Here is a 24858-nt window from a genome sequence, read left to right as displayed (position 1 = left end):
TCTGTCTTTGGTTTACCCACTAATTTTTATGCAGCAACAAATTTCTAAAGTTTGTATTTGTCCACATTTTATTTTTACACATGTGTAATTGAGGAATACATATGTATGTAATTTTATGCAGACGTTATCATTTGTTTATAATTAATGTATATTTTGGTATAGTAAATGACTAGCATTTGGAAAATTCTAGCTGATAATATATGATTTTAGGAAATCTGTCAAGTGAATTACAAAAGTAATATTTGCATTATGCAGTCATTCAGTAATATAGAGGTGTCCAAAATATGTACATCGCATATCTTTGTCAGGTTTATTTTATATTGGCTTTTTAGCTAGGAGAAGAAGCTTTTCCACTCTGTGCCTAAGTACTTATAGATATGGGTTTCCTATGATCATACTAATTGTTACGTGTTATTTATGTTTCCTGGTGGTAAAACTGTGATGAAAGCATTAACTTTGTTACTGATAAAAATGTAAGTTGCAAAGTGAAACTGACATCAGGCTGGATGATGGACTTGCTGAGGTTTCACCTGGGAATTAAAAGTTACCAACCCATTCAGTCCATTCCTGTGTCAGCCCCCCACAGGGAGAGTGCTCTGTAAACATACAATGTCAAAGAGTTAATAGGCAGTCAGATTTGGAAAAATAAATGCGGAAATATACTTACCTCGATCTTTCTCCCAATTTGACTATTTATTAGCATTTGTTTTCATGGTTAACAGAACCCGACCCACCCCAGAAAAGATAGTGGCTTAAAGACAGAGGTTTCTGTCATACAAAAACGAAATCCAGAGAAAGGCAGTGCAGGACTACTATGATGAACAAAAGTAAGTCAGACTAAAGAAAATAATATTCTCAAAGTACTAGTTGCTTGTATGTGTATGCACAGGGATGCGAGGTGGAGATGATAATTATAATTGTGGGATTAGTTTAACTTTTTCATTTATTTAAGAGAAATTAAAATTTCTTTTTTGTATATTTGTTTCTATACCTATTAAAGTGCCCTTAGGATTTTAATGAAGTAATAACACTTTTATATTATGAAAATTTTTTAACATTTCATTGCTTCATAACAGTTCTTTCCAGTTAACATAACTTTCTCATTGAAATGCCTATTATTATTACTCCCTTGTTTATTCAGTAGATATAAAGTATATCTGAAATAGACCCAAACAGACCCACTTACAAATGGTACTTAACATGTTATTAGATGTATAAAGGATACATTAGTCAAAATTTTATGTGTGAACTGTTTGGCTATTTCTCTGTTTGGAGAAAATGAAATTCCATATTTAGGAATCTAAACAAAACAGTAAAATCCTAAAAATACTAGAATTAAAGATATGCACAATTTTGGAAGTGTTCATATGGGCCCAAATTCATGAAGAAAGTATTGATATATTTTATAAGATTTTTAAAATTCTACACAGTAAGACATTAAAGACAAATTTAAAGACAAATGACAAAATACAATTTGAAACTTATAGATGAGTCAAATTTCTTTTTTAATATATTTTATTGATTATGCTCTTATAATTGTCCTATTTTTTTTCTCCCCTTTATTCCCCTCCTCCTTGTATGCCTTTCCCACCATCATTCCCCCACCTTAGTTCATGTCCATGGGTTGTACATATAAGTTCTTTGGCTCCTCCACTTCCCATACTATTCTTAACCTCCCCCTGTCTATTTTGTACCTACCATTTATGCTACTTATTCCCTGTACCTTTTCCCCATTCTTCCCCTTACCTGCTGATAACCCTCCATGTGATCTCTATTTCTGTGAATCTGTTCCTGTTGTTGTTATTTGCTAGTTTGGTTTTGGTTTTGTTTGGGTTTTTTTTTTTTAGGTTTGGTTGTTGATAATTATGAGTTTGTTGTCATTTTACTGTTCGTATTTTTTTATCTTCAATTTCTTAGATAAGACCCTTTAACATTTCATGTAATAAGGCCTTGGTAATGATGAATTTCTTTAGCTTTACCTTATCTAGGAAGCACTCTATTTACCCTTCCATTCTAAATTATAGCTTTGCTAGATAGAGTAATCTTGGATGTAGGTCCTTGATTTTCATGACTTTGAATACTTCCTTCCAGCACCTTTTACCTGCAAGGTTTCTTTTGAGAAATCAGTTGATAGTCTTATGAGAATTCCTTTGTAGGTAACTCTCTCCTTTTCTCTTGCTGTTTTTAAGATTTCTCTCCTTATCTTTAATCTTAGCTAATGTAATTAGGATGTGCCTTGGTGTGTGCTTCCTTAGGTCTAACTTCTTTGGAACTCTCTGAGCTTCCTGGACTTCCTAGAAGCCTATTTCCTTTGCCAAGGTGGGGAAGTTCTCCTTCATTATTTGTTCAAATAAATTTTCAGTTTCTTGCTCTTCCTCGTCTCTTTCTGGCATCCCTCTGATTCAGATGTTGGAACATTTAAAGTTATCCCAGAGGTTCTTAAACCGCTCCTCATTTTTTGGAATTCTTGTTTGTTCATTCTGTATGGGTTGAATGTTTATTTCTCCCATGTGGTCCAGACTGTTGATTTGAGTCCCAGTTTCCTTCCCATCACTGTTGTTTCCCTGTGTACTTTTCTTTATTTCACTTTTCATAGCCTTCACTTTTTCCTCTATTTTGCAACAGTACTCAACCAATTCTGGAGTACCCTGGTTACCAGAGTTTTGATTACCATGTGTGGTGGTCTGCATCTGATAGGTTGGCTATCTCTTCATTGCTTAGTTGTGTTTTTTCTGGAGCTTTGATCTGTTCTTTCATTTGGGCCATATTTTTTTTTTGTCTTGGCACACTTGTTAAGTAGTAAAGGGGCAGAGCCTTAGGTATTCACTAGAGCAGGGCAACCCACGTAGCTGGGTTGTGGTGCTGTATGTGGGAAACAGCACCACTTGCTCTGCTTTCTGCTGGTTTTCAGTCACTTCCCCCACTACCCATAAGCAAATTGGGCCCTTCTGGGTGCTGATTCCCAGGTGGGTGGGTTTGTGTACGTTCTAGGACCCTGTGGGTCTCTCCAACAAACTCTCCTGTAAGGCTGGGAGTTTCTCGTGCCACAACCCCCACAGGTTTTTTTGTTTTGGGGTTTTTTGTTTGTTTGTTTGTTTGTTTGTTTGTTTGTTTTCAGTCAGAGGTTTTGAGGCTTTATTTCCCTGTGCTGGAGCCCTGGGCTGTGTGATCTATCTCTCTCCCAGTTTATCCGCATGCATATGTGGGGCCTCTGGGTCCATCAGCCCCTGCTTTGCCACTAGCTAGTCCTCTCCACCTGAGCTGCCCATCTCTGCCCCTCCTACTGGTCTGCATGAATGTTTCTTCTTTAACTCCCTGCTTGTTAGACTTCCATACTGTTCAATTTTCTGGAAGTTGCGGTTATTTTTTGTTTTTAAATTTGTTGTTATCCTTCTTTTGGTTGTGTGAGGAGGCAAAGTGTATCTATGTGCACCTCCATCTTGACCAGAAGTCCTAGAATTTTTTTTTATTACCAGTCTGTCTGTGTCCTATATATTTCGATATCTCATATATCCAATATTAATATAATTTGGATATTTTGGGCTCAGTAATTATTTAAAACAGTATTTTTAAATTCTTAAGTGTTTTATTTGGGAGTTATCTTTAGTTTTAATGATGCTGATCCCTACAATGTGAAGTTTCTTGGTACACTGTCAGTCTTTAGAAAAATAGTCCATAAGCATTTTAAATGTACATACTTATTTATATAGAGATACACTTTTTCTCTGTACTTAACTAACATTATTTTACAGATAAAAGCCCTAAGATTTGGAGAATTACACGACTGTTTTTTTTGTCACAATTAGCAAATGATATCCTAGCTTTCGGAATCTTAATCTAGACAATTTTCCCTTAAATCTTACCACCTCCAGAGTATATAGTGTGTTTGTATATTTGGTATCTTCTAATGTATCTTTATATATGGTTATGTCGAAATAAGTTCTCTAGGAAGTTATAAATTTAGAATGATTTTATAGTTGATTTAGAAAAGTAGAAAAATGTTTAGGTAGAAATCATTTGAATCTTTAGAATTAAAGATTTGAAAAAAGAGACTTAAACTAGTCTTACCGAAGGAGTCACATGCAGATAGGTAGGGAATGAACAAGAAAAGACGTCATGCATGTGGAGAACGTAAGAAACAGAGGCACTCGTGCATCTGGGCAGACACCGTGACCTAGGTGGATGGAGGAGGTCTTTGTTGAAGAGTTACAGGAAATAAGACTGAATAGGTAATATTGGGCCTGATGAGTAGGACCCTGTGAAAGGACTGGTGAAAAGAAATTAAAAAATGTAAAGTAGTTTTGTCAATTAATGACCAGTGTCACACTTCATTTTATAAATGCGTGGTGGTCTCATTGCCATGTCTGTGATGACGAAGTATGGAAAGAACAAAAGTTTAAGTATAAAGGATTCTGAGGAATTGAAATGAGGCAAATTTAACAACTCAATAGTATTAACTGTATTTGTGTTAGATTGTGTAGACCTCTGCTAAATATGTTAGTGTGGTAAATCTGTTGACAGTTTGAAGGCATAGATATGATTGAAGTATATTTTAAAAGTTAGAAAACTAAATTTAAAAAATGATGAATATATGCTGGTAAAAAGTGGTTTATGTGGGGGGTGGGGTGGGAATTACTCCTAGAAATTAAGACATAACTTGACTGCTTTAAATTCCTATAGATTATAAATTTGGCATTTACTTGTGAAACTTAGGATCTTAAGCAGAACAAAATCAAGAAATAGACATAATCTTAAGTAAAAGAAGATAAATGTATACCCCAGTCCTCTAATAGAAATCTATATACTATTTATGAAATAATCACAGTCTTTACTTTGAAAGTAGGTAGGAAAATGGATAACCATTTAGGGTTATTATTTCTGTCTCTAAACCATAGTATTATTTTCACAGACTCAATATAAATTTAATTTATCTTGGCATACTAATTTTGGCCAAAAGCACAGTATCTAAAGTATTTGTAATATTCAGAAAACCCTGATGCCTATAGGAGTCATTGTCTAAGTGCTGTAATAAGGAAAAAGAGATGATAGTTTTTGTTTTATATTTTTCTCAAATTTAGTATAATTTGGTAATTAAATGATCATGTGCCTTATTTTTTTCAAATTGGGAAAATAGGAAAAATTTTTAAAAGGTTCTAGGCAAAGCTTATGTGTGCCATAGGTATGCCAAGAAGTGAACCTTGATAATCTCATGTGTCAAGGCAGAGTTAATTTTCACGGCTGTTTTTTACCCTGGCTCTAAGACTTTAGAAAGATATGTAGACCCTTTACAAAAAGAATATAGAATTATCTTTATTTATAACCCTAAACTATATAGAAAGGACTTATTACCCTTTTTCTTCATGAAGTATAATAGTATATAACTAGAACATTTCATTTAATGTTTGTTAGTTGTAATTTCTCACTTATATAAAATAGTCATAGGTGGTAATATTTGTATGCCCAAGAATTGCTTAAGAAAGGCAGGCATACATTTGACAAAGAAAAACCCTTGCAATAGAGTAGATAATCTATAATATGTTTTTCATGTAGCCTCCAAATATTTATGGTTAGTAGAGCTAAAATTTAGATATGTCTAATATAAATGAGTAATTTAAAAATTACTATCTTTAATCATATAGGTTTCTTATAAACAGCAGTATTTGATGTATATAACTATATTTCTGTAGGAGGAAATATTTTCAAATCATTTGCTCATGTGTAGAAATATATTAGTATTTATTTTTTATTATAATTAGTTATAAATTAGCCCTGGCTGTTGTGACCTAGTGGATTGAGCACCAGCCTGTGAACCAAAACGTCGCTGGTTTGATTCCTGGTCAGGGCACATGCCTGGATTGCTGGCCACATGTAAGAGGACAGGTGTTCAGTGTGTCTCTTGCGCTGTGATGTTTGTCTCCCTTTCTCCTTTCCTTCCCCTCTCTAAAAATAAATAAATAAATAAAATGTTTTTTAAAAATAAAAATGAATTATGAGGTGTTGCCATCCTTAAAGGAAAAATATATGCCAGCATCAAGGTAGTAATAGTGATACCATTCAACAATAAATAATTGTACTGATAAGATGCATGTGTTTTGAAGCAACGGGGATTCATTCTTTGGTAACTACAATGTCATGGCTTGCTCTTTCATCCCTTATTTGTGGACTGTTCAGCAAAAAGTTACTTATAGTAATAGTGCTGGGCATTCAAGAACCAGCCATTTACGTTGGGTATTCTAATGGAGCTGTATTTCAGCCCTAGAATTTGGGATATTAGAGGCTACATCAAATGGATACTAGAAAGTATACAATAGAAAATACTTAGTATCTCAATTTTAAGATACCTTTGAATGGCCTTTGACTAGGCTTTTAATTTTTTTAAGTTTTACAAAATCATTCACACAGTAAACTCAGATGTTTTATTTATTTCACCAGTTCTCTGGGTGAAAACAAAAAGAACATATAATGATTGGATGAGGAAGGGCTTCCGTGGTCACGTTCTTAGAAAATTCTTTTAATCTATGGAACATAGAACAATATTCTTTGTATTGTTCGTAATACTTTGAAAGGAAACAAAAAGCATATTTGACTACAATAATCATTAAGATTATAATATTGAAGGATTTAATTGTTATAATTAACAAAAACTGACATTTCGTTATTGCTTTTCCTAGGCAATTAAGTTGGAGTATTCGAGATTGGTTAAACTGGCCCAAGAAGATACCCCACCAGAAACAGATTATCGTCTGCATCACGTGGTGGTCTACTTTATCCAGAACCAGGCACCGAAGAAAATCATTGAGAAAACATTACTAGAACAATTTGCAGATAGAAATTTGAGTTTTGATGAAAGGTAATTTAAAAATATGAAATATCTAATTCATATACTCAAATGTTCTTGCCTTTTATAGCTCCCAGTGCAATATTTGAATGTTTATTTTACACAGACATCTCAATAAATAAAGCACAAAATTAGACTTTACTCAGTGTGAACAGTTGTTTTATAATTTATCTACAGTTTATAGCTATGACTTTTAAAAGCTTGAACTTAAAATTATTCAGATCATTTTAGTACATTTTAATTGTGAACCAGGGTACTGTACTAGGCAATATAATGATATACAGAAGAGTATACTGTAATCACTGCCTTGTAGAACTTAACAATTTAGAGAAAAGAATTTCTCAACCTTTACACTATGTATACTTTGAGTCAGATAATTGGTTAAATTAATTTTGGTGTACCAAAAAATGTTTTCTCTTAGAAGCTCCTACAAAACTATTCACTAATGTTAAAATTTTACAGTTTAATTTAGAATGAGTGCTGTTTTAAAAAGGTAGGTCTCTGTTAAAGATCAGAGTGTTGGAAGTTATTTTAGAATATGAAAACAATCACACTTTAATTCTGAAATAAGTGACTATCCTTTTATGACCATTTCAAAAATACTGAATGAAAAATATATTTGGCAGAGGAGAATGTGAGGAGAAACAAACATCTAAGATTAGCCCTGCCTCACTGTGGATTAAGTGAAGGAGTACAATTAAATGGTTTTCAGCAGTACTGGTAGACAGGGAGTGCCCAGAGTGAGGGTTGGCTGTTTCAGTTTTAATAGGGGGCATCGTTTATTTTGTTACATATGACCTGACCACAAATAGCTCAGAAGTGTAACTGATTATGACCCTTATTATCTGTTTGTTGTTGCAAACAGATGAATATATGTGTTCCAGTGAATATATGCTGTCGAATTTCAAGATTTGTGGAATAATCACATTTTTTCATTCTTTTGAAATTATTTGTCCAGGGGACTGCAAATAGTCAGCTTCTTTTGATAACCCAATTTCCATTGTGCTTGAAAGTCAGACTAAGATGCATGTGATAACTAAATATATTTTGTGGGGATTTCTTTAGCTGTGATTTTCATCATAAAATTTATTGGAATGTTTCCATTCTTACCTAAAATGATAGGCATATTTTGGATTCTTTTTAACTATTTGCAAATAATGTCATTTGGGGGAAAATAAAATTTAATGTCTCCTTGAGCTTGCTAAATAAATATAAATTATTTTTTGAACAGATATTTTAACTATGCAATCTTTGTTTATAGAATGTAATTTAAACAGTATATATAAATGTAACATAGTAAATTTAACTTAGAATTACTAGGACTGTCTTTTACATACTTTGTAACTATCCAGCATTAGTCCCTAAACTTGTTTTCACTTAAGTTATTTGGAAGTTGTTTCCTCAGTGACAGTGGATTTCATTTTCATATGTTGGATAGTTTTGACTTGTACAACATACATTTTTCAGTTTTTATGGATTTTGCTTTTGATTTAGGAATATATTTCTCTCATTTAAAGGTGTCACAACATAATGAAAGTTGCTCAAGCCAAACTTGAAATGATAAAACCTGAAGAAGTAAATTTGGAGGAATATGAGGTAATGTGCTTTTGAGAGGTTGAACTGTAGGTGGAGAATTCTGTGGCTCTGGTCTTCCTTTCATTTTAGCCCAGCTGAGCACCTGAGAAAATGACGCACACGGTGGTGCAATAACCTACCAAGGTTTTTCTCAGCTAGCAGGTTAAACTTGGTTAACAGAACCTGTGTTTTTTTTTTTTTTACCCCAAGAGTTCTTTCTCTCTCCTTTTTTCTTTTTTTGCTTAATCCCTTCCCCTCCCTAGCCCTCCTCCACCCCCTGGGGCTGTCAGCCTGCTCTCTATCTGTGAGCCTTGTCTCTATTTTGCTTGTTAGTTTAGCTTAGAACTTGCATTCTTAAATGCTATCCTTTACCGAAGCCATGCTGTATTTTTTTCTTTGTTTTATCACATATTTATGGGATGTGAGAAATTTATTTTAATCCTTGAACCACACCTATATTTATCTATTAGACACTGTTGTGCATGTAAGAGAGTGACCACAAGTACTGGTATTGGGCTTGCAGTAATTTTGTGCACAAAATTCTCTTAACTTTGACTTTAAAATTAGTATCTTTTTAAATTTACCAATTCAAATACTTAATATTTTTAAGTAGTTAAATTTATACTATATATAATGTTTCATATACATGTATATTATTAAATGTAATGTTTATAATACATTATTGATACATATAATTAACTATATAGTGTCTTTTTCCATTTATAAATTCAGTATATTTTCAGTTGCTTTCATGCGTGCTTTGATTAGTGTTTGGTTCCACTTAATTATTTTAGATTCCCATAAACAATTATGGTAATTCACCATATTACAACATATAATATGACGGAAAGATACATAAAACAGTCATTTTTAATGAAAACCCTCAGCTAGCCTGGAATACAAGGTTACTACTTTAATGTGCTAAAGAGTGCCTCAAAAACCAAAAAGTTACAACAAGCATATAGAACCACAGACACTGAAAGCTCTGTTGTGATCAGGAGAAAACAAGGATTCCTGCTGTCACCACTTCTACTCAGGGTCGTACTGAAGGTTCAAATAGGGCAGTAAGGCGACAAGATTAACCAAAAGTGAAAGATTGAAAGATTGGAAAAGAAGAAACAAAGCAAAAGATCTAAACAAAGTCTTGATCTTCTATTATGCTTTACTGCTCTAATTTTCCTACTCTTAAGCTAATATTCTTATAAACAGAATAGTTATTATGTCTTTATGTCTAGTAAAATAAGCCTTCTTACTTTGTTCTTCTTCAAGAATGTCAGGACTAGACTGAGATCATTGCATTTCTGTAAAATTTTCAGTTTTCAATTTTATACCAATATAATACAAACAAGATCTATAGATAAATTTATTGAAACTAATAAGAGAACTTTGCTACATTCAAACCTATGTCAAATATCAATTTTATCCTTTTATACCAATAACAAATAATCAGAAAATAAATTTTAAAAAATAACATCATTTACAATATTAGCCAGAACTATGGAATACCTGGAAATAAATTTAACAAAAGATGTGTATGACTTTAGGAGACATTAAAGAAGACCTATTTTAATGAATAATATGTATCATGTTTGGAAAACTTGGTATTATAAAAATGACAGAATTCCCCTAAATGGTTTATTGATTCACTGCAGTTTCTATCAAACTTTAGCAAGTTGTTTCAGGGAGCTTGATAGACTGAATCAGAAATTTTACAGAAATGCAATGATCTCAGTCTAGTCCTGACATTCTTGAAGAAGAACAAAGTAAGAAGGCTTATTTTACTAGAAATAAAGACATAATAACTATTCTGTTTATAAGAATATTAGCTTAAGAGTAGGAAAATTAGAGCAGTAAAGCATAATAGAAGATCTAGAACATGGCCCCAAGTCAATGGACACGTGATATGTGACACAGATGGTGAGCAAATTGGTTGCTAACTCTTCCCTGTTCCCAGAATTCAGGTTACATGGGACTTAATTTTTAATTTGATTCTGCAGTTCCTCCCCAGGGTTGCTTCATCAGATTGGATTCAGCATATTTTTATTCTAAAAACTTGTTATTTTTTTTCTAACTGCAGAGCCTTTAAATCTTACAGGTATTCACATAACATACTTTTGGATTTTGTTGTACCTCACCTATCTTTGTCTGACTCTAACTCAAGGATCAGCAAACCTTGAGCTGAAAACTAAATCCAGCTTACCATCCCTTTTTATAAATAAAGTTTTATTGGCACACAGCCATTTATTTATGTGTGTTTTCACACTGCACTCAGAGTTGAGTAATCTGTAAATCCTAAAACTTTTACTATCTAGCCTTTTTCAGAAAAAGTTTACTAACTCATAACTTCTGAGGCAATTCTAATGACAATAAAGTGGCAACTTGAATACTTTCCCAGGAATGCCAGCTTTATATTTGCAAAATAAATTTTACCTTTATTTGTTATTAAAGTCTACTAATAGTATAAAAATAATGCCTCAAAAACTTAAAAATTAAAGTGGCTTACATTCAAGGAGAATATAATGGTCAATAACTGCTCCATATGTTTCCTACTTTAATTTACTTATAATAATGTTTATATAAGAGCTTTAATACTTTTATTATCAGTATTGCTTTTAGGTTAATCCTACATTGTATTTCAGTTACGGTTTTCCTTGAATCAATTTTTGTTAAATAAGTTAAGAAAAAAATTTTTTGTGTTTTCTAGAGTTATAGGATGTCAGTTCTGAATTGTTTAGCCCTATTGCCCTATAATTGGCTTTTCAGAGATAGGGCAGTGAAATGTGGAATGCATCTGTCCTTTTCACTGCGACTCAGATGAATAGACTGCTCACCTGCCACATGTAAAATCAAATTTGTCTTTAATCCACTTTGAATTTATTCTTCTGTATGGTATAAGTTGGTCTAGTTTCATTTTTGTTCCTGTATCTGTCCAATTTTACCAACACCATTTGTTGAAGAGACTGTCTTTACCCCATTGTATATTCTTACCTCCTTGGTCAAATATTAATTGACCATAAAGACGTGGGTTTATTTCTCGGCTCCCTATTCTGTTCCATTGATCTATATGCTTGTTCTGTGCCAGTGTATGCTGTGTTAATAATTATGGCCAGGTAGTATAGTTTGATATCAGGTAGGGATTTTTCTCTAACTTTGTTTTCTTTCTCAAGATTGCTGAGGCTTTTGGGGGCCTTCTGTGTGGCTCCATATAAATTTTTGGAATATTTGTTCTAGATCTGTGAGATATGCCATTGGTATTTTAATAAGAATTGCATTGTGAAACCATAAAAACCCTAGAAGAAAATGTAGGCAGTAAACTTTCAGACATTTATCATAGCAGTATTTTTGCTGGTATATCTCCTTGAGCAAAGGAAACAAAGGAAAAAATAAACAAATGGAACTACATCAAACTAAAAAGCTGCGAACCATCAACAAAATGAAAAGAGAACTCACTGAATGGGAGAACATACTTGCCAATAACAGACCTGATAAGAAGTTAATTTCCAAAATGTAGAAAGAATTTACACAACTCAACACCAAAATGGCAATCCAATTTCAAAAAAGGACAATGGACCTAAATAGACACTTCTCCAAGGAAGACATACAGAGGGCCCACAGACATATGAAAAAATATTCAACGTCACTAATCATCGGAGAAATGCAAATTAAAACCACAATGAGATATCACCTCATACCTGTCAGAATAGCTATCATCAATAAATCAACAAGTGCTGACAAGAATGTGGAGAAAAGAGAACCCTTTTGCACTGTTGATGGGAATGCAGACTAGTACAGCCAGTGTGGAAATCATTATGGAGTTTCATCAAAAAAATTAAACATTGAACTGCCTTTTGACCACCAATCCCACTTCTGGGAGTATATCCAAAGAAACCCAAAACACTAATTTGAAAGAATATATGTACCCCTATGTGCATTGCAGCATTATTAACAATGGCCAAGATCTGGAAACAGCCCGTGTCCAACACTAGATGAGTGGATAAAGAAGCTGTGGTACATTTACATGATGGAATACTATGTGTCCATTAAAAAGGAAATCTTACCTTTTGTGACAGCATGGATGGACCTGGAGATTATTATGTTAAGTGAAATAAACCGTTAAGAGAAAGACAAATACTATGTGATCTCACATATATGTGGAATATAACGAACAAAATAGAAATGGAAGCATGGATACATAGAACAGACTGACTCTGTGAGAGGGGAGAAGGGGTTGGGGGGCTGATAAAAGAAGGTGAAGGTATTAAGCAAAAAAATGTATATGACACCTAGACTACAGATAACAGTGTGATGACAGCCAGAGGGAAAGGGGGTGAGGGTAGGTGAAGGTGGACAAAGGGGATAAATGGGGATGGAAAGAGACTTTGCTTTGAGTGACAAGTACACGATGCAGTGTGCTGATGGCTGACATTCTGTTGAGTTGTACACTTGAAACATGTTTGGTTTTATAAAACAATATCAACCCAATAAGTTCAATTAAAACAATAAAATAAAAGAAATTCAGCACAAATTTGGCAAAATTAATGGTTAAACAAATGCATTATGATAATATCAAACTTATTTTTAGTTTAAATTCTTCATCAAATAACAGTCTTCAAGCTTTGAATCACATTAGAGTAGCTTTATTTACTTCCTACATTCAGTGTGATGTAGATATATAAATATAATACAAGGTGGGGCAAAAGTAGGTTTAGAGTTATTTGTATGGAAAATAACATAATAATTAATACATAATAGTACAAGAATAAACTCTGTGGTTTGTGTGCTCACAATTATAAGCCTACTTTTACCCTACCCTGTATTTTCATAATATGCTTTTTATACTGAGGAATTTTAGAGCAAGAGATAACCAGATTGATTATCCTGCCTGTTGTCTTGTAATGTGATCTTTGTTGTTTAATTTTTCATCAATGTCTAATACTTTTTGTTTATTATTTTACTAATAAGTAAACCTGTTTGTCAGAAATTAAAGTGTTTTTTGCTTTTTTTTAAAGATTTATATTTATTTATTTTTAGAGAGAGGAGAAGGGAGGGAGAGAGAGAGGAAGAGAAACATTAATGTGTGGTTGCCTCTTGCGTGCCCCCACATTGGGGACCTGGCCTGCCTGGAGACATATGCCTCCACTGGGAATCCAACCAGCGACCCTTTAGTTTGCAGGCCAGCTCTCAGTCCACTTAGTCACACCAGCCAGGGCCAAAGTCTTTTTTAATTTAACCTTTATTATATTTTTTCTCATGATTTCCCCTACTCCCTCAGGCAATCCCCCTAACATTGTTCATGTCCATGGGTCATGTGTATAAGTTGTTTGGCTACTCCATTTCCTACACTGTACTTTACATCCCCATAGCTATGCTGTAACAACCTGTTTGTACTTCTTAACCCCCTCTCCTCTTCACCCATTCCCCCACATTCCCCTCCCTGATTTAGCTCTAGTTTATCTTAATTTTGAACTCTCTGCTTCTACTAACATATCAGAACAGTATATAGCTTTATGATGAGATTTCATTGTGGTTTTAATGTCTTCCTGTGTAAACCTTTCATATTTTCTTTCACATACAGGATTGGCATCAGGATTATAGGAAATTCAGGGAAACAACCATGTATCTCATAAACGGGCTGGAAAATTTTCAGAAAGAAAGGTAAGGAAAAGTGGACACAGCTGAAAAGAAGAGCTTAATTTTCATACTTAATTCTATTCAGATATGACCTTATCTATAGAAAAGATTTTATTCACATTATATACTTTTCATAAATGTATTATTTTAAAAGTTTTAGATTTCACCCCTGGCTGGCGTAGCTCAGTGGATTGAGCGCGGGCTGGGAACCAAAGTGTCCCAGGTTCGATTCCCAGCCAGGGTACATTCCTGGGTTGCAGGCCATAACCCCCAGCAACCGCACATTGATGTTTCTCTCTCTCTCTCTCTCGCTCTCTCTCTATCTCCCTCCCTTCCCTCCCTAAAAATAAATAAATAAAATATTTTAAAAAATGCCCTAGCAAAGGCTCCATTCCAGGCTATAAGAAGAAAAAAAAAAAAGTTTTAGATTTCCAGAAAAATTGCACAGTTAACACCAAGAGTTTATATATCCCACATACAATGTATTTTTTATTTTAAGTTAAATCTGTGAGCTTGGTACCAGTATCTTTGTATCAACTCTGAAATACTACAGCTGAAGTTTAGGATGAGGTAGAATTGGATAGAAGCCTAGAAGTTTGCTGGACATCAGAGGTGCTGGTAGCCTGGCATGTGGAGTTCTCTGTATTCCCTGGCATCTCCCTACAGGCACCTGCCTTTCCACATTCCCTCTGGGCTGAATCCGTACCTCAGTTCAGAGACAGTTTTTCCAGTCTGTCTCTGCCTGAACTTTCCATGACTATAAAAAATATATAGCTATAGAAAACTGGTCTCTTCTGAGCATTGTGACTGCAAACATTTTTTTTTTTTTCATTTAAATTGCAAATGGTTTAAAGGTATATCTACTTAAACTATAATATTGTTACTTATTATTTTAATCGTTACCAAGAAGATGGGTATTGATTTATTTACCATTACAGATTACTCACTAGTTTGCGTTTACTTATTTCTCTATTTCTTTATTTATATCCTTTAACATGAACTTCACTAGTGATTTGTTTTAAAAAGTGCTGTACTTTAAATAATGCCATATTGCTATTGCAACAAGTAAAAGGTATATTGAATTCTTTCTTCCTTCTCTTCCCCAGTCCCTTCCCCCACTCTGTCTTTCCCTTTTCCCCACTAGGTAATGAAATTATTTTTTCTTAAATGATAACTTAGACCTCTACTTCTAGAGCTGCAATGTCCAATGTGGTGGCCACCAGCCATATGTGAAAATCAAATTTTTTTAAACTAAAAATTCAGTTTTTCAGTCAGACTAGCCATATATGGTGAGTGTTCAGAAGCTCAGTGCAGTAACTAGCACATGGGCTGAGGGACAAAGCACTTCCTCCCTTGCAGGAGCTCTGTGGGCCGCGCTGCTCTGTGAGTTGGACAGTGCACAATGCTGTTATCCCTACAGTTCAAGTTATTACAAAAAGTAAAAAGTAATATTAATACTTGGATGCAAATGATTAAAGTCCTAATTATTGTATAATTTATAACATAATTCACTTCACACTGGCCATTGAAATAGAAAACTATTTTGATAATAGCTCTATTTTGTAAGTTGTTATTTTGATCAAGGTTTTATTTCTTTAGTAGAAATATTTAAATTCACATTAGGATTTCTCAGATTTGTACTGATGTAAGTATTAATATGATGTTACAATTCAATAGAGAGTCTAAGACCAAAATGCTATTAAAAAAAAAAAGAAAAGAAGCTCCCTAGTGCTATAACTTTGTCACGGTCACACAACTAACTACAGGAGAAAAATTAAAATAGAGACCCCTGTATTTCTGGATAATGCAATGAAATCATTTAAGCACAAAAAGTATTATCTCACTCAGAATTAAAAAGAGGAAGCTGTCACTTTATAACTGTCTGCATAGTGTCTTATATTAACTTTTTTTAGTTAACATCCATTAAAGGTCTTTAAAAAGATATAACTTGGAAATACATTGAAATTTTATAATTTCCTTATCTCAAATATTTGTTCTATAGCCAGTATTCCAGTATAGCAAATGTTAATTAAATTGGCAGGATTGACTGGAAAGTTAGTAATGGTGACAAGTGATATTTATAGAGTGATGTAAAAACAAATGTTAATTTTGTTGCTTTAACTATAGCAGTTACCATACTAGCAACATGTAAAATATTGCCAGTAGGTTCTGTCAAGTTTGTTTTTAATAAAAATATAAGACTTGAAAGCCAAGAATGGAATATTTATTGACAGGTCCTTGTCTGTTCTGTGAGTGGCGAAGTGAAATCATGTTTTCAGTAACCATAATTTTACAGGCGTGTGGGTAAAGATAAAAAGGCTCCACCAGGCTACACAGTCTTAGTTTCTCTTAAATAAGAACACAGTAAATGGACTGCTGACTCTTACTCTGATTCATTTGAAAATATATTTTAAAACTTTAAAAGTTGATAAAATATGGAACATTTTGGCACCTCAGTAGAAAATTGGAACAAAGTCATGGTTTCAAGGCTCTTCTCAGAGACGTGACTCAAGTCCAGGAGGCCAGATATGAATGTCATTCGGGGCGACTTTGTAACAGGAAACTTAACAGCTATAAAAGAAAAAAATAGATGTGACAACAAACTACTTCGACTTCGTGGCATAAAATAACATTTAATATTACTGTCACTTCCTTTTTTCATAAATAAAACAAAAAATCTTTAGCTGAAAATATGTCCATATTATTTTAAAATAAAGTTTCATAGTTTTGTTTTTTCTCAAAAACAAACTCTGGAAGAAGTCATTTTTAAGAAATATATATATAATAACTTATTTTTTCAAGACAGTTTCATATGTATAATTTGATGTTTACAAATTATACAGATTCATAATTCTACATTTAACCATTGGAGAATAGAGTGAATTATATCTGAACACATGAAATTAAACAATAAACAATAACACTGATTGAAAGTTTACCTTAGAGCTTTGTAATTTTTAATTTTAGGATGTTCCACTTTTCTGAAAGTTATGATTAGACAAACTGATACAAAGTAGATACCTTAAAATATCTTTCATATTTCAGTTATAGAAATATATATCTATATGTATTTTTTTCCTGTAGTATGTTAGGAGAAAGGTAATTAGTTTAAAAGCAAATATAACACTCAAACATTTTTCTCTCCTCCCTTTATCAATACTAGTTTGAACTTCATAATACCTAGACTTGATCATTATAACAAATTAATACTGTTTGTATTAAATATTATACAAAGGTCTACCCTTTCAGCCTTTTCTTTTGTTTCTTTGCGTCCTACTAGGTTTCCCAGACTTAAAAGCATTCTTTCCCTTTTTCACTTCAGCCATCTCCCTTAGAGATTCTTCTATCTTTAAATTTTTCTCAGTGATTGGAACTGTGCCTATGGCATAGAAAAAAACATGACCAAATCGTCACTGAGTGAACCACATGATGTGATCAGAAAACAAAGTAACACTCTGCCTTTCACACAAAAAAATGACATTATGCTAAACAAGTAGTTTATTGACTTTCATGTCAGTCTTAATTTTGAATCTAAGTGAAAGACATCAGGAAAATAAACACCAAAGCTGACAAAAGGAACTACTTGATTTCATCAGTTATGACCTTTTCTCTCAGTTTTTTTCTCTGTTTTGGTTTTTTTTTTTATTTTTGTATTTCACTTTTAAGACATAACTATCTCCTGGGTTCAAATGTGTCTATTTTTAAAACATGGTTCTCAGGCTTGCAATGCATCAGATTATAGCTTTTATTATAATTTTCTAGATAATCAAAATGTAAATATTTAAAATGTTTTATAATTATAATTGACCTTTTATATGAAATACTAATGCTATATGTTTCTTATAATTTTCAAGTTATATAGGTTCCTTGCTGTTCCTTATTTGTGCTTATCAGAGTAACAAAGAACTCTTGTCCAAAGGCCCATACAGAGGACATGATGAAGAGTTGATATCACATTATAGAAGAGAATGTTTACTAGTAAGTTGAATGCATGTAGTATTTGTTTTTCTAATTTAATCTTTATTGTATTTTTCCCATTACCATTTAGTCCTCTTATATCCCTTTCCCCTCAGCAATCACCACACTGTTGTCCATGTCCATGAGCCTTTTTCCTTTTTGTTTGATCCCTTTATCCCCTATCATCCCCCCCCCACTAGCTGTTATCTGCTCTCTATCTGTGAGTCTGTCTCTGTTTTGCTTGTTGGTTCAGTTTGGTCATTAGATTCCACATATGAGTGAAATCATGGTATCTGTCTTTCTCTGACTGGCTTATTTGTTTACTTCATCTTTTTGTCTTACATTGAGCAAAGTACCCAGACCGATAGATGAGTGATTGACTCCATAAACTCTGATGGGTTAAGAATCACAGTGATGTCTATAATCTCAGTCTACTCCCTTAAAATGAGAGAATATACTAAGTTCTTTATCTCATCTTCTTTATGGAAGCTAAGTATTAATATGATAAACAATAAATGTTCTTAAAATGAGATCAGAATGATTACATGTTTACATCTAGATTTCATCACTCTGCTACTCCCTTTACATGGGAAAGGAGAGGCTACATAGAGCATGAGGAATTACTGTGATCCCAAGAAAATAACGAGCGTTGTTCTGAGCTTCACAACCGGTAGTGGATTGGGTGTGCCTAGCTCAGAAGGTCATTGTGGTCACTGTAGTGCATAGGGACACACTGCATTTTTTAACTTAGTCATTAGTTTTTTCCTCAAGTATTTTTTACTATCTTTGTGCTGAAGTGTTGTTATTATAAACTGTTAAAAATCTTTGTAGCCTTTTTTTTTAGCACCAGAAATGCACGGTATTGGATGAATAGAAAGGAAAATGTAGAGTTGTCAAAGCTGCCTGACTTGCATTTGTTTCAGCATTTTCTGTACCCTCTTCTTCATGCCTGTTGTACTTTTGCCACAGTTGAGGTCCTTACCCTCTTGACATCAATTACTACTTCCCAGTCTATCCTCTAGTATATAATCCTGCCAGGATTTTCTGAAAACAAACCTGATCATGCCAAACTTAATGTTAAATCTTCAAATAATAATGACATGTCTTAGAATGCATAGAACAATGAGGGGAAGGCGGGACAACTGTAACTGAACAACAATAAGAAAAGAAGGCATATTATAAAAAGTATGGTATTTTAGATACTTCAAGATTTACCTTATTTAATCCTCTTAACCACTATATAAGGAAGGTAATAGTATCATTTTTCAAAGAGGAAAACTGAAGCTAAGAGATTACTTATTTGCTCAAGATTAGATAATTAGTCAGTGGCTTTGTTAGATTTTTAACATAAGCCTTTCTCCTAACGAAAGATAAATTGCACAGGAATGATATAATCATACAAATAATATAATTTTTATATTTTAAAATTCAGCTTAAAACTATGATGATTTAAAAATCGTATTTATCATGCTATAAACATAAGATTTCAAACCTAAATCCTTAAATATTATAGCTTTTTCCATATTCCTTAGCTGTCTCTTATGCCTCTATTTCTTATCTTAAGAATTTCTCTATTCTGTATTAGGAGGTCAGCATACTTGGCCTGCACTCCAGCCCATCACTTGTTTTTTGTAAATAAAGTTTTATTAAAACATAGCCATGCTCTGAATGATCTGGAGAATATCATGTTAAGTGAAATGAGCCAGTGAAAGATAAATACCACATGATCTCACATATATGTGGAATCTAATGAATGAAGTAAACTGATGAGAATAAAATAGAATCAGAAGCATGGATACATGGAACAGGCTGACGTCTGCTAGAAGGGGTGGGGGACTGGATGAAAGATAGTGAAGGGACTAGTCAAAGAATATTTATGTATGACCCATATCACCCCTGGACACAGACACTGCTGTGGGAAATGAGTGAAGGAGGGAAGGGCCTGGGGCTGGGTAGAGATGGGCAGAGGGAGAGAAAACAAAACCCGGACGATTGTAATAGAATAAACAATAAAAAATGCTCATTTATATATTATATATGGCTGCCTTTGTGGAACAATGGCAGGGTTGAGTAATTGCAACAGAAACAATATGGCCCTCAAAGCCTAAAATACTTCCTTTCCTGTCCTTTACAGAAAAAGCCCACTGGCCCCTATACCAAATTGTAAGCTCGTGAAAGTTTTCTGTACTGATCACTTGAGTACACCTGCATCTAGAACATTTTCTAGCACATGGCGTGAACTCCGTAAGAATTTTTTTCAGGGATAAATGAATTAGTTGTTTACCATTTTATCTTTGTACCAAGGAATATAGCCCTTCTTATTCAATTGACAATTATGGAGACAATGAAGGATTTTTTTTTTTAATTAATATGAAGTTTGAATTTCTTTATTTTTAAAATTATTTTCAGTGCTTATTAAATTTTAGAATTGGGGGAAGTTCATCTCTGGAAAATAAATAAAAATTGGCCCCTGTAGTGATGATCAATATAAGCTGAACATGAAGTTTAAAAACATGACAACAACCCTGCCTGGCATAGCTCAGTGGATTGAGCACGGGCTGGGAACCAAAGTGTCCCAGGTTCGATTCCCAGCCAGGGTACATGCCTGGGTTGCAGGCCATAACCCCCAGCAACCGCACATTGATGTTTCTCTCTCTCTCTCTCTATCTCCCTTCCTTCCCTCTCTAAAAATAAATAAATAAAATCTAAAAAAAAATTGAAAAAAACACGACAACAATATTTTCCCCTTTCCCCACTTCTTTTTTCCCTTATTTCTGTTCTAACACACATAGCTTATTCCAAGAGATTTTCCTGCTAGCTAGAACAGGCTGAGATTGGTTTTCTTGATTGCCATTTGTTCTAATACTTTTTGTAGACATATTTATTATGTCGCCTTTAGTATTTACAGTTACAGGTATTTTTATTTCATTTAAAGAAAGAAACAAACATGTTGTGTTTTTTTTTTCCTCATTGTATTAAGAAATTAAATGAGCAAGCAGCAGAAATGTTTGAATCTGGAGAGGACTGCGAAGTAAACAATGGTCTGATTATTATGAATGAGTTTATTGTCCCATTTTTGCCCTTGTTATTGGTGGATGAAATGGAAGAGAAAGATATACTTGCTGTGGAAGATATGAGAAATCGATGGTGTTCTTACCTTGGACAAGAAATGGAATGTAAGTTTAAACAATGGTAGTGGGCATCTGAGTTGCTTGGAATTGAAAGCAGTTAGAACTAATCGTTATATTCATTTGTATCATTTTTTATATTCAGTAATATTCACATTATTCCTTTTTTCTTATTTACAAATTAAGCTATGAATTCTACCATTGCCATTTATCTTTTATCTCTTCCCTCAAAATGGTAATTGTTTTATCTGTTTTAAAATGAATCTTCGCCTGGCCACTTCAAGTTTTATAAAGCTTGTTGAAGATGATAATTTTCTCTAACTGGCTCTCTATCCTTAGTGACCTCTGTTTGTATTTTGCAGCAAGCCTCCAAGAGAAGCTGACAGATTTCCTGCCAAAACTGCTTGATTGTTCTACAGAGATTAAAGGTTTCCAAGAGCCACCGAAGATACCTCCCTATTCCACACACGAACTGTGTGAGCGATTTGCCCAAATCATGTTGTCCCTCAGTCGAACTCCTGCTGATGGAAGATGAACAGCACACTCTTCCCTAAACACACTGTATAAACTTTTTTTTAGTTTTAACCCTTGCCTTCCTGTCACAGGAATTGCTTGTTGCTGCTATCATTTTTAACATTTTTTTTATTTTAATGACTGCAAAATACAAAATAACTATAAGATTTTAGCTGGACTGCAAACAATAAACCTGAGAATCGCATGGCGCTCGGACTGTGTTTTAACCAGCACTCATGTATAATTACAAATCTGAGTGATTTCATTGTGGCGAAACCATGTTTTTGCCACTTTTATGTTTCAGTATTACTTGCTTTTATCTTTATCTACAGCTTTCATTTAGTCTGGATCCTTCCATGACTACAGCCATTTAAGTGTTCAGCACTGTGTACGATACGTCATATTTGGTAGCTTGTAAATGGAATTAAAGAATAAAGTTTTATTTATGGCTACCTATTTGTTTGTTAGCAGGTATATTGTATATCAGTGTATTATTTTAGTTATAATATATAAATGAATTTGGGGGACTAAGATTGGGTGATTAATACAGACTTTTGATTTTGCTCTAATGTTAGCACATTGGATATTTACTAAATATTTGACACTTAAATATATATTTTTTTGACTAAGTTGTTAAACTTAATATGGCACCTAAACCTGTTTTGAATTCAAATCAGGGTTTCACTAAAGTGAGTGGCTAAGCCAACCACACTGAAAGTTTTAACCTTTTCTTAGATTAAACTTTTATTTTCTTATGTATTTACAAATAACATAGCAAGGTGATTATTTCAAGAGGTACCAGAAAAAAATACTTGAATAAGGGCTATTTAATAGTGAAACTTGTAAGAAATATGTATATGTATATATTCACATGATACACACGTGTGCACACACACAGGTTCTTCACAATGGAGGGCAATGTTTTGCATTATACAACCATTCTATTTTTGTAAATTGTATGCCACTTTCATTGAAAATGTTCTCTATTAATCAGTGCTGTGAAATGAGGTTGATATTGTTTACCTAGAATTCATGAGTATCTTACCTGCTATTATTTACCTCCTTTTCAAAAAGGAAAAAGCTGTAGAACATTTTATAGATGGAACTTCTGTTTAAGATTGATGAAATAATATTGTGAATGAAAATCAATGCTTTAAAGGTAATCATATTACCAACAACCTATTTTTGAATTTATAAAAATTTCTTTATAAACAATACTTTGTTAGCATAGTAAAATATACCATTATTTTATGTGTATGTTTGTTATAGCGTCGCCAAAAGTGCTCTTTATAAGTGCCTCTCACAAAATATCCTGGATAAAGGAGGAAAAAGAAACTATTAAATTGTTATATGATGCTCCTTGTAAAGGTATCGATGTACTGCTAAGGTATTAATAACAAGAATTTGATACTATTTCTGTTGTAAATATAAATTTTGCATATCATAGCTATCAAAGCGTGTTTTGGTTTAGATTTTATATTCTCTACTTGAGCAGAATTCATATTCTGCATTGGTTTTTAAGTTCTGTCAAAACTTCAGGAACTTTCTATGTGTCATCAAAGCTTTTGTAAATCATCTTCGGTGTTTGGTGACATTCAGCCATAATGGTATGGTGGTTGGTGTGATGTGTGTAGCGGACAACTGAGACACAAAGCACTCACACTTCACGTGGAAATTACTCCTTTCACAGGCCACATCAGAGAATCGTATGTGGCTCTTGTGCTGAAGGTAAGTTTTATTATTATATTTACCTTGTTTTTAAAAGGCAGTTTATTTATTTCTAGTAATGAACTGGAAATTACAAAAGTAACCTTTTTCAAGACCTGGAGAAACCACTTGTTTTTATATCAGCTTTAATCTAGTTTTAAGGTTTAGGTCAATAAAATTTCCTTATATTATTTACTGGGCTAAACATAATTTACAGGTACTAATTTAAAACTTGGAACCTCATAAAACTGCTGTCTGTGGCATATTTTACTTTAAGTGACTTACTTTGATTATTATAGTCTTCCTTTCCTGCCCCCTAAAAATTGTATTTTAAAATAATAGAAGGTGAAGTTCAAATAGAACTTAAGACTTGTAGGAACTTTTAAACACAGGGCTTAGGGAGACTGTAGCCATGAGTGAACCTTTGAGACCCCACTGATACTTTTCAGATTCATTAAAATACTGTAATGACCATACCCTGAATCAGTGATTCTCAAAATGCAGTCTCAGACCAGCAGCTTCAGCAACACCTGGGAATATGTCAGAACTGGAAATTCCCAACTCCCACACCAGACTGCTGATTCAGAAACTCTTCAAGTGATCTGTGTTTTACCAAGCCCTTCCGGTGATTCAGATGTTCGCTAAAGTTTGAGAACCACAGAACTAAATAAAACTATGGGAACACTTTCCACATCTTACATTGATGCTATTTCATTTCCATTTACTTACAATCCATTGTTTATTGGAAGATTTTCTTATTCTCCTCACTTGTAATTTCAAAGAAGTGATTACAAATTATTTTCCATGGTTTAGATTTGAGACTAAAGTGGTTTCTCTCCCTTACCTGATTTCCCAGGTCAGTGTCTTTGTTTTATGATTCAGAATTGTTGATTTCTGCCTCTTGGTCCTCCAGTCCTTTTCAAAAGTACAATCACTCTGATGCTCAGGAGAAATGAGAAGGGCTACCCTTGTGTAACCATTAAAAAAAATACATACATATATGTATATTTTATATATATATATAATTAAGCTGATTAAATATCATTTGTGCCCACGATAACTTTATCCAAAGTACATGTATTAGTTTGCTAGGGCTGCCTTAACAAAATATTTGTTTAAGAAACAGAAATTTGTTGCTCATAGTTCTGGAGGATGGAAGTCTCAGATTAAGGCGTTGACAGGTCCGGTTCTCTCCTGAGGCCTCTCGGTGGCCTGCAGACCACCCTCTTGCTTGGTCCTCACACAGCCTCTTCTCTGTGCACACAAGCAGCCCTGGTGTCTCCTCCTCCTCTTATAATGATACCGGTAGTACCGGATTAGAGCCCACCCTGGTAACTTCATTTAACCCTGTTTACCTCCTTAAAAGTTGTCTCCAAAGACAGTCACACTGTGGGTGATGGCTTCAACATGAGAATTCGGTAGGCGTCTAGGAGACACAATTTTGTCCACAACAGTATGTGAAGGCCTAGTTCATGTATCTCCCTTTCACAAACAAAAATATGATTGTTA

At 33.7% G+C, this 24858-nt stretch overlaps 1 protein-coding gene across 7 annotated transcripts in view; it reads left to right on the top strand.

Moving 5' to 3' along the window:
• USP25 (ubiquitin specific peptidase 25) overlaps positions 1-23856 on the top strand; it is a 131954-nt gene extending 108098 nt beyond the window's left edge. For all 7 annotated transcript variants that reach the window (XM_028504358.2, XM_036017918.1, XM_036017917.1 and 4 more), the window contains 6 exons: positions 6672-6850; positions 8356-8434; positions 13989-14068; positions 17899-18022; positions 20982-21177; positions 21492-23856. In XM_028504358.2, coding sequence (XP_028360159.2) covers positions 6672-6850; positions 8356-8434; positions 13989-14068; positions 17899-18022; positions 20982-21177; positions 21492-21664 — 831 coding nt within the window. In that variant the 3' untranslated portion in view covers positions 21665-23856. The remainder of the gene's footprint in view (positions 1-6671; positions 6851-8355; positions 8435-13988; positions 14069-17898; positions 18023-20981; positions 21178-21491) is intronic.
• Positions 23857-24858: the final 1002 nt, after the last annotated feature.

Source organism: Phyllostomus discolor, chromosome 2 (assembly GCF_004126475.2).
Source record: "Phyllostomus discolor isolate MPI-MPIP mPhyDis1 chromosome 2, mPhyDis1.pri.v3, whole genome shotgun sequence".
NCBI lineage: Eukaryota > Metazoa > Chordata > Mammalia > Chiroptera > Phyllostomidae > Phyllostomus > Phyllostomus discolor.
This window is presented reverse-complemented; position numbering and strand designations above follow the sequence as displayed.